Source organism: Trachemys scripta, chromosome 8, assembly GCF_013100865.1.
Source record: "Trachemys scripta elegans isolate TJP31775 chromosome 8, CAS_Tse_1.0, whole genome shotgun sequence".
Lineage (NCBI taxonomy): Eukaryota > Metazoa > Chordata > Testudines > Emydidae > Trachemys > Trachemys scripta.
Genome location: NC_048305.1, coordinates 108,964,666 through 108,979,376, shown reverse-complemented (window position 1 = coordinate 108,979,376; position 14,711 = coordinate 108,964,666). Strand labels below are relative to the sequence as shown.

Here is a 14,711-nt window from a genome sequence, read left to right as displayed (position 1 = left end):
ATCAGTGGAATGTGCATATAGACAAAGGAGAATGGGAAATTACCTACCATGTATAAAGCAACAGAGGGTCCTGTGGCACCTTTAAGACTAACAGGACCCTCTGTTGCTTTTTACAGATTCAGACTAACACGGCTACCCCTCTGATACTTGCTACCATGTATAGTAATTGGCATTCTTCAGAACATGTACATATACACATTTCACAATCCGCCCTTCCATCCTATCTACATCAGAGTCCTCTCTGGGGATTCTGCAGTAAGAAGGAACCAAATAGTGGCCAACACATTGGTGAATGCTTCATCCTTATGCCCTCGCTGAAGAGCATGAGGACGGGAGGAAACATACACATTGTATGGATACAACTGGCCAGAAAAGTCTCTGATCTTGAGCTCTTGAGGTACCTCCACATCATCAGTGGAATGTGCATATGGACAACACATCTCAAGAACTCCTGTTACTATATATGGTAAATAACTTCCCAATCATTTTGTTTCAATCCTTAGTACCCCTTTGGAATGTTGTAGCGGAAAGGTAGGTCTGCACTGCAATTAGACACTCGTAGCTGGCCCATGCGGCTCAGGCTGCAAAGCTACTTAATTGCAGTGTAGACTTCTGGGCTCAGGCTGCAGCCTGAGCACTGAGACTCTCCCACCTCACAGGGCCCTAGAACCCAGACTCCAGCCCAAGCCCAGAAGTCTGCACTAAACAGCCCTGCTGCCCAACCCTGCAAACCCGAGTCAGCTGGCACAGGCCAGGTGCAGGTTTGTAATTGCAGTGTAGACATATCCTAAGTGGGCATTCCTAGAGCTGTAAAGATATATCTGAACTATATGGAATACACAGGCCAACTGTATTCTGTTCATCTTGTTCTGCCCCAAATGCCAGGATCTTAGAGCTTAAAGGTTGCTGCAGACAAGATGTTAAAATCCTGCACCAATTGGCATGCTGGGCATCTGAGAAACTATTTACAAAGAAAAAGATGAGGTCCCTAGGGGCATTGTGGGGAAAAGTATGAGCCTCACCTGAGTAACTTCTTTCAGTAGATGAAGGCCTTGGCTACACTGGCACTTCACAGCGCTGCACTTGCTGTGCTCAGGGGTGTGAAAAAACACCCCCCCTGAGCGCAGCAAGTGCAGCGCTGTAAAGCGCCCGTATAATCAGCGCCTGCAGCGCTGCACGCTCGCTCGCAGCGCTGCAAGCTATTCCCCTCAGAGGTGGAGTACGTGCAGCGCTGTGAATCCACGAGTGTAGCCAAGGCCATAGATCTATGTAGTTCTATGCCAGTGGTTCTCAACCCGTGGGCCACTTGCAGCCCAATCAGCACAGAGCTGTGGCCCATGTGACATCCTGAGGGCCATACAGGTAGTATTGGAGGGGGCCCACAAAACACATGGTGGGCCACACATGCGGCCCACAATGTAAATAGGTTGAGAACCACTGCCCTATGCTATATTCTAAGAACTCCATTTACTACTATGTAACTTGGTTTTCCTTTGCTTTTTAGTCTGTCCCTTCTGGATTCACTTGCCCTGAAGGCTTTGTTATCTTAGTGACCCCTGCAGTCTCACCCTGAAAAGGGTAGAGCTACACATTCCACTCTTTTTTTGATTTATTCCCCACCCTAGGCAGGCACTTGAGGGATTTGGAGTTTGGTTTGCTGTTTTCAGATGAAAACTTCATCTGTTTGTTTTTTCCAGGTGTTAAAGGCAGAGAAAGAAAAGCAGGAACTGCAGTACCAGGAGCAGCTGTCTGAGCTGATGGAAAAACAGTCCAGGGAGGTGCAGGACCTAGGTTAGGACACATGAGAATATCTTCAGCCAGAATGGGAGGAACTGCATTGAACTCATGGCAAATGATGAAGTGGAGAGGGAAAGTCCATATTAAAAAAATGTGCAGTGCATGAGCAAAATGGTGCAAAACCTTAAGGAAAGTAGGGTATCACTGTCATTATCTGGAATTATTTTAATTGATTTGTATTGTGGTAACACCCAAAATGTGATTTCAGTTTTGGGGGAAAAAAAAAAAAAGAGTAAGAAGGGACAGGCATGAACCAGAGAGGTGGGGCAATAGGAATGACAGGCAGCTGAGGAAGGTTGGGGGAACATCTAGGTAGCGGTTGGGGAAAGTGGAATGGCAGAAGAGTCCTACAGCAATGGAGTAGAGAAATCTATATAAATGAGTGCCAGGAAAATGGAGGAATTCAAAGCAGCACTGGAGATATGGGGAAAAGCAAGGCAGTGACATTTGACAATAGCATATGTTCATGCTTTGGGACTGAGTGCATCACAAGGAGAGGAGAGTGAAACTGTGATGTTTGTTCAAGTACAGTTCTCCTCTACAAGCTGACTATGTAAAAATGACATAATCTTACCTATCATTCAATGAGGAAACCAGTATGCAGTGCACCCTGCACAGCACAGAAGTAGCTAGGCCCAAGTGTCATAGCTAAGATCAGTGTTCCCTCTAAACATTCTGCACATGTGTGGAAAAAAATATGTGCAGCTATATGGAGGTGATGTGTGACACATAACAAAATTCATGTGGTGGGGCTCAGGGCTGGGGTAGAGGGTTGGAGTGCAGGGGTGTGAGGGCTCTGGGGTGGGACCGGGGATGAGGAGCTCAGGGTTGGGGCAGAGGGTTGGGGTTGGGGGGTGAGGGCTCCGGCTGGGGATGTGGGCTATGGGGTGGGGCTGGGGATGAGGGGTTTGGGGTGCAGGCTGCCCCAGGGCTACAGCAGGGAGAGAGAACTCCCCCCAACTCTCTCTCCCCACAGCAGCACCTGGGCTTGTGGGGAGAGGCACCTGTCCCCGCTGTGGCAGCTCCAGGGCTTGGGGTGCAGGATAGGCACCCCTCCCCTGGCTGCAGCAGGTCTGGGCTGGGGCTGGGTTCGGGCCGGGGGAGGGGCACCCCTCTGCCAGCCACAGCAGGTCCAGGGTTGAGTTGGGGCTGGGGGAAGGGCGCCCCTCCCCCGGTTGTGGCAGGTTCAGGGCTGGGCTAGGTTGGGGGCTGGGGGAGGGGTACCTCTCCTTTGGCCACAGCAGGTCCCAGCCAAGCGGGCTCCCTGAGGCGCATGCGCAGCACTTAGCCTGCTGTGTAGCCATGCGTTCATGCAGCTTACAGGGAAACTTAGGTTAAGATCATGGCAGGGGAAGGAGGCCATTCCGGAAAGTCCAGTGCCTACACTTGCTCTATAAGGGTATGTCTACCCTGGAATAAAAGACCCATGGCACCCCCCCCCACTTCACAGGGTCCCAGAGCTTAGGCTTCAGCCTGAGCCCAAACATCTACACAACAGTTTTATAGCCTTGCAGCTCGAGTCCCTTGAGCCCGAGTCAGCTGACCCGGACCAACCACAGGTGTTTAATTGGTGTGTAGACATACACTAAGAGCACTGCTCATACAGCTCTGATGATCATCATCTCAGGTAGAGCTTCATTGCTATTGATGTATTGCAACAAGTAGATCGGAGAACCCTCCTGTTGGGTGTACTTCATTCACTCTGTTTGGGCCTATGTACAGAATACCAAACTCTAGTCAGCTGCACTGAAGCAGTAGAGTGGGAGCAACATGAGCTGTGTTCTCAAGTTCTGACAGCATGCTTGCACAAAATAAGGCAGTCCCAGCCCCAAAGAGCTCATAATGTAAGATAGAGGCACACATAAAACAGGGCACTCAGGCAAATCCAGAGAAGAATCACTTTTTTGTTTTAATGTTAACTTATTTCTTGTGGGTATCATGATTAAAAATACATCTTTAGAAAGGACTTCAATAAGGATGAGGAGGTGGCCTGGTGAGCTGGGATGCAGACGGCATTCTGTGCATAGGGATCAGCATGGAAGACGGCACAGAGAGGGGAGTGGGAAAAGATGAATGGGGACATTGAGGCTGTCATTAATAGGGAAGTAGTAGATGCAAGGCACATGACGGGAAAAAGCTCAGATGTCCAAGGCAGAGATGTGTATGGCCATAAAGACAATGACAAGAGTCAGAGGAGGCATTGTTATTGCAAGCAAGTATCAGAAATAACAGGGTGTCAAAAATAGGGGTGATAAATATAGAAGGATACCAAGTATCAGAGAGGTAGCCGTGTTAGTCTGTATCCACAAAAACAATGAGGAGTCCAGTGTCACCTTAAAGACTAACAGATTTATTTGGGTATAACCTTTTGTGGGTAAAAAACCCACTTCCCCATGCAGCTGAAGTGGGTTTTTTACCACGAAAGCTTATGCCCAAATAAATCTGTTAGTCTTTAAGGTGCCACCGGACTCCTCATTGGTTTTTATAGAAGGATAGGACATATCTTCCTGCCCTTAGCTCTATCATTTTCATCTTGTTCCCAGAATCTGGCAACAACCAGAAACTTTTGTTAGAGTATGAAAAATACCAGGAGCTGCAAGTGAAATCCCAGCGGATGCAGGAGGAGTACGAGAAGCAGCTACATGATATGGAGGAGACCAAGAACCAGGCCCTGGAGGAGCTGACAGAATATTATGAGGCGAAACTGCATGAGAAAACCACCTTGCTGGAGGAGGTATGAACTACATACCTGCCTTGGGCTGCTGACTGTATCCTGTTTCTAATTGTAGTAACACGTCTTCCAAAGCCAAGGGAGGTGTGCCTTCTGCACATAGGACTCTATCCCAGATTGCGGGGAAATGAGTGCACAGGAAGCAGGGGCTTCCTTATTGCTCTTCTGAGTTAGCTGGGGCATATGCCTTCAGTAAGTACCATTCTAAGGTAGTTGTCTGCCTGTGATATTTCTCTTCCTGCCTCTCCATTCATTTGGAAGGATGTGCCTTACGATCTCTATCTGTCTGCATGACTCTTATTCATAGAATTGTAGGACTGGAAGGGACCTTAAGAAGTCATCTAGTTCAATCCCCTCCACTCGTGGCAGGACTAAGTATTATCTAGACCATCCCTGACAGGTATTTGTCTAACCTGCTCTTAAAAACTTCCAATGATAGAGATTCCACAGCTTTCCTAGGCAATTTATTCCAGTGCTTAACCACCCTACCAGTTAGGAAGTTTTTCCTAATGTTTAACCTAAACCACCCTTGCTGCAATTTAAGCCCACTGCTGCTTGTCCTATCCTCAGAGGTTAACAAGAACTATTTTTCTCCGTCCTCTTTGTAACAATCTTTCAGGTACTTGAAAACTGTTATGTTCCCCTTCAGCCTTCTGTTCTCCAGACTAAACAAACCCAGTTTTTTTCAGTCTTCCCTCATAGGCCATGTTTTCTAGAACTTTAATACTTTTTGTTGCTCTTTTCTGGACTTTCTCCAATTTTATTCTTTTCCCCCTCTCTGCCAAATAATTTGACCTTTCTCCTTCTGTGTCAAGATTACTTGTTTTTCGTGCTTCTGAGAAGTCCCCACTTCATTGCTTGTCTGGGGAACTGTCCAGCATGGTTATAGGGAAAGTTATTTACCTAGAGTCTCCCATTCTCAAGATACTCACAGTGATGGGTTCCCCGCAGGGTGCCATCTGGAACTGGGGTACCACTGAGCCCACCTGACCCACCAGCATCGGTTCCCTTTACCCTGTACTGCTGTGACCAGCCTGCCAAGCCCTCTCCCAGGCTCCAGTCTGCACCTTCACCAGCACACACAGAGGTAGGGACACACCTAGCTGCAGAAACATACAGATGCTGTGATCTCCTCTGCCTGGGAAGGCTTCAGCTAAGGAACTGCCGAGATACACAAGTGTATACCCCCCTCTGGAGGGTAAACCCAAAATTATACCGTCTTGCGCTGTACAGAGAACTGTACAGCATAAGCACATGAAATTCGCCCTCTCCCTCAATGTGGAGAGGAAATATACAACAGCTTTTTACCCCAAGTTATAACTTCCACATGCTGGTTTGTGATAAAGCAAAAACAAATGTATTAACTACAAAAGATAGATTTTAAGTGATTATAAGGGATAGCAAACATATCAAAGCAGATTACCTAGTGTGACTAAGTGGGGATTTTCCCTTGTTATGTTGTATGTGAGTCTTACTGTTGAGCCTATGTGAGTTTTACTTTTTTGCATGTATAATATGTGACTCAGTTTCCCTGTGCTGCACCAATACCTCGAAGGTGGGAATAGGAGTGTGTGACTTTGGCTGAGACCTCTGGGGCAGGTGAGGCTGCTCCAACTGTCTACATATATGCTATGACCAGTGCTCTTCATAACCTGAGACCCAGGAGGGGAATGCAACCAGGTGACGACCAGGTGACTCTTGTCTTGGGAAGTAAGACAAAGGAAGGAGGAGGAGCAATGGGGGTGTCTGAGGTCGGGTCACTGGAAGATGGGCAGTCTGTTTGGGGGACTGGAAGAGGAGGAGTCCAGGCCATCTGGCCCAGGACTCCCCAAGATGGATTTGGCTGAAAGTCACTGATTTCTGTGCTAACAAGTTCTGTTCTACACTGTGTTCCTGTCAACTAATAAAACTTCCATTTTACGCTGGCTGAGAGTCACGTCTGACTATGGAGTTGGGGTGCAGGGCCCTCTGGCTTCCCCAGGAGCCCCGCCCAGGCGAACTCGCTGCGGGAAGCGTATGGTGTGGAAGGAGATGCTGAATGCTCCGAGATCAGACCCAGGAAGGTTGAAGCTGTGTAAGCTTCTTGCCCTGGCGACAGTATGCTCAGAGAGAGGAGGCATACTCCCCCAGAGTCCTGACTGGCTTCATATGGAGTAGTTCCAGAGCATTGGCCCGGTGGCTCCGTGACACCTAGCAAATAAACAAAAATGGAATCTAAGCTTAATATACTAAGAGATTGGATATGAGTAGAAAATTCTTACCCTAAATGATGGTTTAAGCCGGTTGCAGAGATTCTTAAGGGGCCAGCTGCCCTTGCTTGTAGCTTAAAAACCCTAGGTAATCCTCTCGCAGGCTAGAAACTCCTCCAGCCTGGGTCCAGCACTCTTTCCCCCCCACCCCACCCCCACTCCACCCCACCCCAGTTCAGTCCTTGTTCCTCGGGTGTTTCCAATAGTCTCCTTTGCGCGGGGAGTCAGTGAAGAACCTCAATGATGTCACTCCCTGCCTTAAATAGTTTTTGCATATGGCAGGAACCCTTTGTCTCCAGCTTGGTTCCCATGCCTAGTCAGTGGAAAAACATTGGTATTCCAAGATGGAGTCCAGTATCAGGTGATCTGGTCACATGACCCTATAGTGTCACAGCAGCCATGACTCGGATACTGTTTGTAGCATCCTCAGAAAGGCTCCCAGTGGGAGATAAACTTCTTCTAAGGCCTGTTTTCTCTATTGGCCCTTCCCAGCCAACCATCTAGACTGACTGCATTCTGCTTAATGGGCATTCCCCAGGTGTAAAATATTTGTAATACAGATACACAGTCAATATTCCTAACTTCAGATACAAACATGATACATGCATACAAATAGGATAATCAGATTCAGTAAATTATAACCTTTTCAATGATATCTCACATGCCTTATTTTGCACAAAATACATTATAATTATGCCATACTCATATCATATTACTATCATATTACTATTACTATGAAGAATATGGGGCATAATGCCACACCCACCTTAATAGAGCCCCACACTCAGACCTGTATACATGGGCTTGGTGGAAACTCCTACACTTCAAAGTTCTCGATCCCTGAACCCAGTAGTGAGTGTCTGTGCCTATGCTGCTAGAATGCTAAAAGTCTGCCCTCAGTGCTCCAGCTGTCACTCCCAGACTCTTTGTTAGTCCTTTTTTGTCCCTCTGTGGGATAGCCTCCCCTGCCCTTCTAGCTGGAACACATCCCTGCTCTTCCCAGTGGGAACTCCCCACAGCCTTACTGAGAGGTCTTCTTTACCAGGGGAGCATCCCTTATGCACTCTGGCACTCACTGTCCCCCTGGGTCCAGCTCTCCAGTATGCAGATATAAGTAGGTCTGTCATCAGGTGTTCGGCTGCATGTGTGTGTTCTCCCTGTGTGCTGTCCCAGCTCTGCGCAGACAGCTGGCACAGCAGACTTCGAGCATACCGCCCAATAAATCCACAGACTCGGTTTTCAGCGAAGGAACTTGGTGAGGGTTATTGCCAACGAGGCACGGTGCTAATGCCCGGGCTCAATTATTTCAGGTACACTAACACGTGTATGCCCATGACAACGGACCAGCTCAGTGAATGGCAGGACTTTCCATTCTCCCCTCAGCCAGACAAAGACATTGCCTCTGAGATACATCTTTATACACCAATACAAACAAGTTACGTATCGCCCCTGACGTATCAGGGTGCCACCCTCTGACGTATTAGGGTGCCACCCGTTGCCTTGTACCTGTAGGCTCGATCAAAACATCTCTATCTATCATGCTGTCATCCTGACCTTATCCTTAAGATGGGTCAGCATGTTCCTGTTATCTTTGGGGAATGTGTTTGGTATCGGGGTGTTCTGGTACCACCCTTCTGGAATGTGAGTGCTTTGTGCCTAGCAATGCTTAGGAATATATGTTTTTGTAATATTAGCCCTATACTTGCCAAAAGATCCGGGGCCTCTTGCTCACAACTTAACTTTGCTTTATATCAGCAAAGTTTTAACTACTCTAGCCCTGGCCTCAGGCCTCACACCAGGACACTGATACAAGGCCTTATGTTTCGGGCCCTCTTCCTACTACGCCCTCCAGTGTTCTCTTGTCTTCAGCCCTCTCCGACCCTCAACTCAGGCTTTCTGGCTTAGAGCAGGCACCTCTTTCTGCTGCTCTTCCTGCCTTCAGCTCTCTCAGGCCCATGGGTCTCTGGCTTGGGGAGGTCAGCCAGCAAATCCCACTTGCTCTGCCTGCCTTCAGCCTTCCCCCAGAAAACTTCTTCTGGGTTCTGACAGCTCTCATGTGCCCAGACTGACTGACCAGACAGCTCTCACTTGTATTCTTCCTGATTGACTCTTGCAGTCCTGACTCACCGAGTTTCTCTGCTCTCTGACTTTCCCTGATATTGTATAGATCCAGGTACAGGTCTGTCTCATCTTACGCTGGGGTTACGTTCCGCAGTCCGCGCCTAAAGCGAAAATCACCTATAGTCAAAATTACATTGAGTATAATGGCGGGCGGAATCGCCCGCACTACAGAAACAGTATTTAAATTGTTATTTTTCTCTTTTTTTTGTTTTTTGTTTTTTTGGTTTTGCCAACCGTGTAAAGCTGAAATCGCACATGTTAAATGCGCCTAAGATGCGACAGACCTGTACTTCCCTGCCCTCCTAATTGGTCAAACTAGGAGTACCTCTTGTGGCACAGAGGAGCTGGACCTATTTAATTTACAGGGGCCCACCACCCTGTGACAGTCTGTTAACAATTTTTTTAAAGAAATTTAATCATCTTGGAATTGAAATTTGTTTAAATAGTGTTAGTGCAAAGATCAGGGGTCCATTAAAGTGTGTGTGTATATATATATATATGCTCAGAGGAGAATGATAATTACAGATAAGTAAGTAGTTAACTCTTCTTCCCCATCGCCAATAGCTTCCACAGATTTCATGGACCCACTGCTACTATTCCCCAGGCCCCTCTGAGGAGAAACTGAACAAAATACAAAGTCTGATAGTTATGCTAGAGATCTTTGTCGTCCCACCTCTGTCTCCAATTTTCTTTTCCTGATTCCAGGCACAGGATGACGCCAGGCAGCAGCTTCGAGAGTTTGAAGAAACTAAGAAACAGATTGAAGAAGATGAAGATCGGGAAATCCAGGAAATCAAAATCAAGTATGAGAGACGACTTCGGGAAGAGAGAGAATCAAACCTGCGGCTGAAAGGAGAGACAGGAATCATGAGGAAAAAGGTAACTTCAGTTCTCTAAGGGGATCTGATTTGGCACCTGGAATACTAAGGCTGAGTTGAGTGTAGAATGTGTTCAATGAGAGTAATAGTCTATATCTAGACATGTATGGCATTTTACTGAGGCATGAAAGGGCAACTGCTCCTTTCTATAGTATAGCTTGGGAATCTTACAATATTAGGAGCAAAAAAAGAACCTATGTTCTGGTGTAACAGTGACTAGATTAAAGGGAGAAGAGAAGTTACAGGTTCCCCCGCCACAGGGGCAATGCAGAGCTTTTCCCTCTACTAAGTTTACTGATGTCTAGTACAGTTTGGGGCACTATATAAATAATTAATAACAATAATAGATAGTCCCATCTCTTGCAATTAAACTTTCTCATGCTTCTCAGGAGACTTTGCTACAATTTGATATTTATCTTACTGTCGGGAAAGTATTCCTGGTAATGAACCAAAATTTGTGCCTAGTTTTATCCCAGTTCCCTTAATTTTCACCCTTTTGTAGTAAACAATTCCTTTCCTTCCTTGGTGTTTATACTCTTCAGATATTTGTAGAGGGTTATGTTTGTCATCATCATAACACTTAAACAATTTTCAAGTAAATATGACTGCATTAGAATGACAAGCTATACAATTGTTGCCAAAGTCTAAGGAAAATTCATACCCTCTCAGATCTCTCTCAGGGGTAGGTACAAGTCAAGCAGGATAAGATTATGTACTGTATTTGAGGTTTGACCCCTTTCTTCCATTTGTCAGTACTGTCCTGATTACCATTCCTGATATAGTGACAGGTTGCTACACAGCATGGAGCCATCTCTGCCATCTTTCCTTTCTCCCAAGGTCAGGTAGTTTTTCCACATCACTCTCCAGTTCCCAGTAGTATAGAAAGTGTCTCTGTCTCCATCTCTTCTGTCACATTAGCTGCACAGTCGCTCCTCTCAGGGTTTAGACTGTACTTTGTGTGTTACAAATTCCACCTGTCGTTTGTGGTCACTGATTCTGTGCTTGGAGAGAGCCTGCATTTGAATCCAAGCACAGCCTTAGTATCTACTCTTCCTACCATCTGTGCTTCCTTCCACATTGCAATCTATCCACAGAACAGTCTCCTTTTCATATACTCCTAATGACCCCCTCTCTTCATTCATATTCCTCCATAAAAGCACACACACTGCTCCATAAAGCTTTCACCAGAATTTCCCAGGAAATCTGCAGTGCTTTGTGACTGCATCTTCACTGGGTGTAATTTATGTATCTGAGTTGAATTTCCTGTGTTTATACCAGAGGCACAATTTAAGCATTCATAAAAAAGAGAAAAGAAATAGCCTTTGCTCTTGTGAAGATCTGAAGATAAGCAGAGCATGATGTGGTTTTCCTGAGTCTGCAGATGGCTCAGTAGCCTCTCCTGTTTTCAGAACTTTGCCAAGAAGCACCAATGTGCAATTAGCAAGACTCTGGCCAGTTAGGGTATTTTTATAATGCAGTGAGAGATGTGATTGCAGTTTGGGTATACATACCCAGCTTTAATCTAGCTAGTGTGGCTAAAAATAACAATGAAGGTATGGTGGCATGGGCTTCAATTCAGACTGTACAAGCTCACCCAGAACCCTGGATATGTACTTGCATTTCTAGCTCATGCTGGGATCCATGCTACTGTGTCATCACTGCTATTTTTAGCTGCATTAGCTAAATTAATGCTAGCCCAAGTATGCCTACCTGTAACCTTGAAGTTGTCTTTAACTCCTCCCTCTGTCTCAACTCTGTGCATCCAAAACTTGCTGCCACCTTCTCCATAACATTTCTCACACCTAACCTTTTCTGCCTGTTCATGCCACTAAAACTCTTATGCAGAGTCATCATCCCATCTTGTTTACTGACATCTTCTCCTGTCTAGCTTCCCTGACATCCATCTTGCCCCTTCCGATCCATACAAAATGCAACTATTGAGATCATTGTCTTCCTTGCCTATTGCTCCTGGCTCCTCTCTTCTCTATTGTATCCACTCAAAGCTTCTTCTGACCTTCAAGGCTCTTCTTGTTACTTGTTTTCCCTCTTTGCTTTCTTCCATGCTGCCTCATCACATGAAATGCCCTTCCTGAACTCATTATTAAATTCATTACTCTCTCATCCTTCAGATCCCTTCTCATAACTCACTTCTGCCACATTGCCTACAAGAAATCAGCCAAAGTAGGATGGTTAAATTGAATGGCAGTTGGAGAAAGTTAGTATTTCTGTGTCTCTAGTTCAATAGCCTACAGAAGGAGATTGAAGAGCGCAGCAATGACATTGAGACAATGAGAATGGAACAGCAGAAGCTGCAAGGTGTCATTAAGTCATTAGAGAAGGATATTCTGGGACTGAAGAGAGAGATTCAAGAAAGAGATGAGACTATCCAAGACAAGGTGAGGCAGAGCTATGACAGTCTGAGTAGCTGAGTTTTGTCACCCTCCCCTCACTCAAACACTGCTATTGGTATTACAATTCTTTGTATTGTTGTAGCACTCAGAGACTCTAATTAGTATCTGGGTCCCATTGTGCTAAGCTCTGAAGAAACTTAAACAAGAACACAATCCCTGCCTTGAAGAAGGCCTAGAGATACGGACTCTGTGAGTATGTCTAAACAGCAAAGAAAGCAGCTGACCTGTGCCACCTGACTCGGGCTTGCAGGGCTGTGGGACTGTTTCATTGCTGTGTAGACTTCTGGGCTCAAGATGAAACCTGAGCTCTGGGACCCTCACACCCCACCCCCAGTCTGAGCCCAGAAGTCTACGCAACAATGAAACAGCCCCGCAGGCCCAACCCCGTGAGCCCGAGTCGACTAGCATGGGCCAGCCAAGGGTGTCTAGTTGCTAGTAGACACACTCTATGTTTCTTCCCTCCCCCCAGATCTTTCCTTGGGGATCTGTAGCTCAGGATTTTGAGCTACTTACCCCTTCCTTGGGTTTTGTAACTGATATCTATATTGTCATCCCCTCCCGCTTGTTCCTTGTCCCTCTCTGTGGGATTTGTGATTTAAGGTCTCAATCTCTATTTCCATTTCTCTGAGGAACTGTGGTTATAGTGTCTTCTCCCTCTCCCCCCCCCACAACATCCAGACATCACTCCAGGGATCTGGTTGAGAGGTCTGTGTCTGATTCTCACTGGCTTCCTGCTTTGAGTCTTTGAAGAGAGCACTGACTTGTATCTATGTTTGCTTGTCCCAGGAGAAGCGGATTTATGACCTAAAAAAGAAAAACCAGGAGCTGGAAAAGTTCAAGTTTGTACTGGATTATAAAATAAAGGAGCTGAAGAAGCAAATAGAACCCCGTGAGAATGATATCAAAGCAATGAAGGAGCAGATCCAGGAGGTGAGCAGTGCACTCTTCTGACCCCTGCCACCCAGCCCTCCCTCTTTTCAAAGGGATGATAGGGCAAATGTACTAGGAGACTGCACCACATTTGTCCTTTGATTTGCCTTCTTTAATGAGCATTAAGTATTGACTCACTCTTAATCCAAACTTGATTTCTTTGTTACCAATAAAATGACTTCTGCACATTGGCCATCCCTTCCCCTTTATACCAAGTCCTTGAGGTGACCTTCTTTTACATGGGAATTGCCCCAGTGGATCAGACCCAATCAGTGTGGGGTCCTGTTTCAAACAATGGTTAATGCCAAACTCTGCATAGGAGGGTGTAACTCATTTTCTTAATAAGACATCAAATTGTACAATACTAACCTATGGGAATTCTTATTCAAGATTTTATGTGAATGAATGTTTGACTTCCACTTACATCAGACTGTTAATCCCATTGTTTTCTTTCCAAACCTTCACTCTCACCACAGAAACTAGTCTCCAGTCCCCAGATGTTGAGGGTTTTTTTAAAGTTTTGATTAGAACTAAGACATTTAGGAAGTCACCTAAACTTTTGAAGCCTTTGGAGACCTTAGGCCTATATAGTTCTTCAAATGGCTTCTGCATATTTCCATGCTTGGGATGCAGCAGATTCATGCAGTTCAGATGGTGGAATTTAATTCATATGCTGGTTGGTGCTCTCATGCACCCCTCCCCCATCTGTTCCTGAACATTCTAGGGATTTAGCTATAATGAATAGCATGGCACTGCAACCACCTCCGTTCCTTCCCACCACCAGCTGCGACAGACCAGGAACAGCTCCAGAAAGAACCCCAGGCCCCTTTTATATAGTGTGCTTAGTGGTTAGCTAATAGTTTAAATCACTTTACTGTCGATATTTTAGTGTAGGTTTGTGGTTTTATTATTAAAGTGTTTGATGTTAGATTACTTTTAAATTATCTTTGGGACCAAGAGAGACGGTGGATCTAAAAGCAGAGAGATCAGGGTTCAGACAGCATGCCTCATGACCAGTGCCATATCTGTCATCAGATCAACACACTTGGTGCCTGACTTGTCTTGGAGAGTGACACTCACTAGGTGTTCTAGATATAGTGCTTTTACAAGAAGGACGAGAAAGGAGAGTCAGAACAAACTGAAGGCCATTCTGCTTCAGGAAGCCCTTGCAATAAAACCTGTCAGTGCTGAAAAGACAGGTGGCTCCAGAAAAAATCTTAGACCTGCTCCAGCATGCAGTAAAGACTCCAGACATCCTCTTTCAGCAGCAGACTTGTTCATTATACCAGATCCTCATGTACTGGACCCATTAGTTGAGGAAACAAGGAGAGAGCCACTATAGGCTCTGGCCATTCTGTTATCGTCTGCGATCCCTCAGGGTTGAGGATGATCTCTTTCACAGGTGGTTTTTTGTGTGTGTCCCCTTTGGTGACTGGAGGATTTTGATCCTTAAGCCACAAACTAATTGGCAAACATTGCAGGTCATGTTGGAAGACAGGGTTGGGCCATGATTGCTTCATAACAGTCATCTGTCCTTTCTTTTCTGAAATTTTTCTGGGACCAGGGCAAGGCAATTTTTCTCAAAAGTGATCAT

General features: G+C 45.9%; 2 protein-coding genes across 2 annotated transcripts in view; both read left to right on the top strand.

The window, feature by feature from the left end:
* The window catches only part of LOC117882158 (cilia- and flagella-associated protein 57-like), a 94,433-nt gene extending 88,867 nt beyond the window's left edge, over nt 1–5,566 (top strand). The window contains exons 14-16 of the mRNA XM_034780184.1: nt 1,698–1,791; nt 4,341–4,531; nt 5,480–5,566. Of these exons, the coding sequence (XP_034636075.1) occupies nt 1,698–1,791; nt 4,341–4,531; nt 5,480–5,518 (324 nt within the window). The 3' untranslated portion in view covers nt 5,519–5,566. The remainder of the gene's footprint in view (nt 1–1,697; nt 1,792–4,340; nt 4,532–5,479) is intronic.
* LOC117882127 (cilia- and flagella-associated protein 57-like) lies at nt 5,481–13,138 on the top strand. Its single transcript, XM_034780112.1, has 4 exons — nt 5,481–5,615; nt 9,604–9,777; nt 12,014–12,172; nt 12,974–13,138. The coding sequence occupies exons 2-4, from the start codon at nt 9,766–9,768 to the stop codon at nt 13,136–13,138; spliced, it is 336 nt and encodes a 111-aa protein (XP_034636003.1). The 5' UTR covers nt 5,481–5,615; nt 9,604–9,765.
* Nucleotides 13,139–14,711: the final 1,573 nt, after the last annotated feature.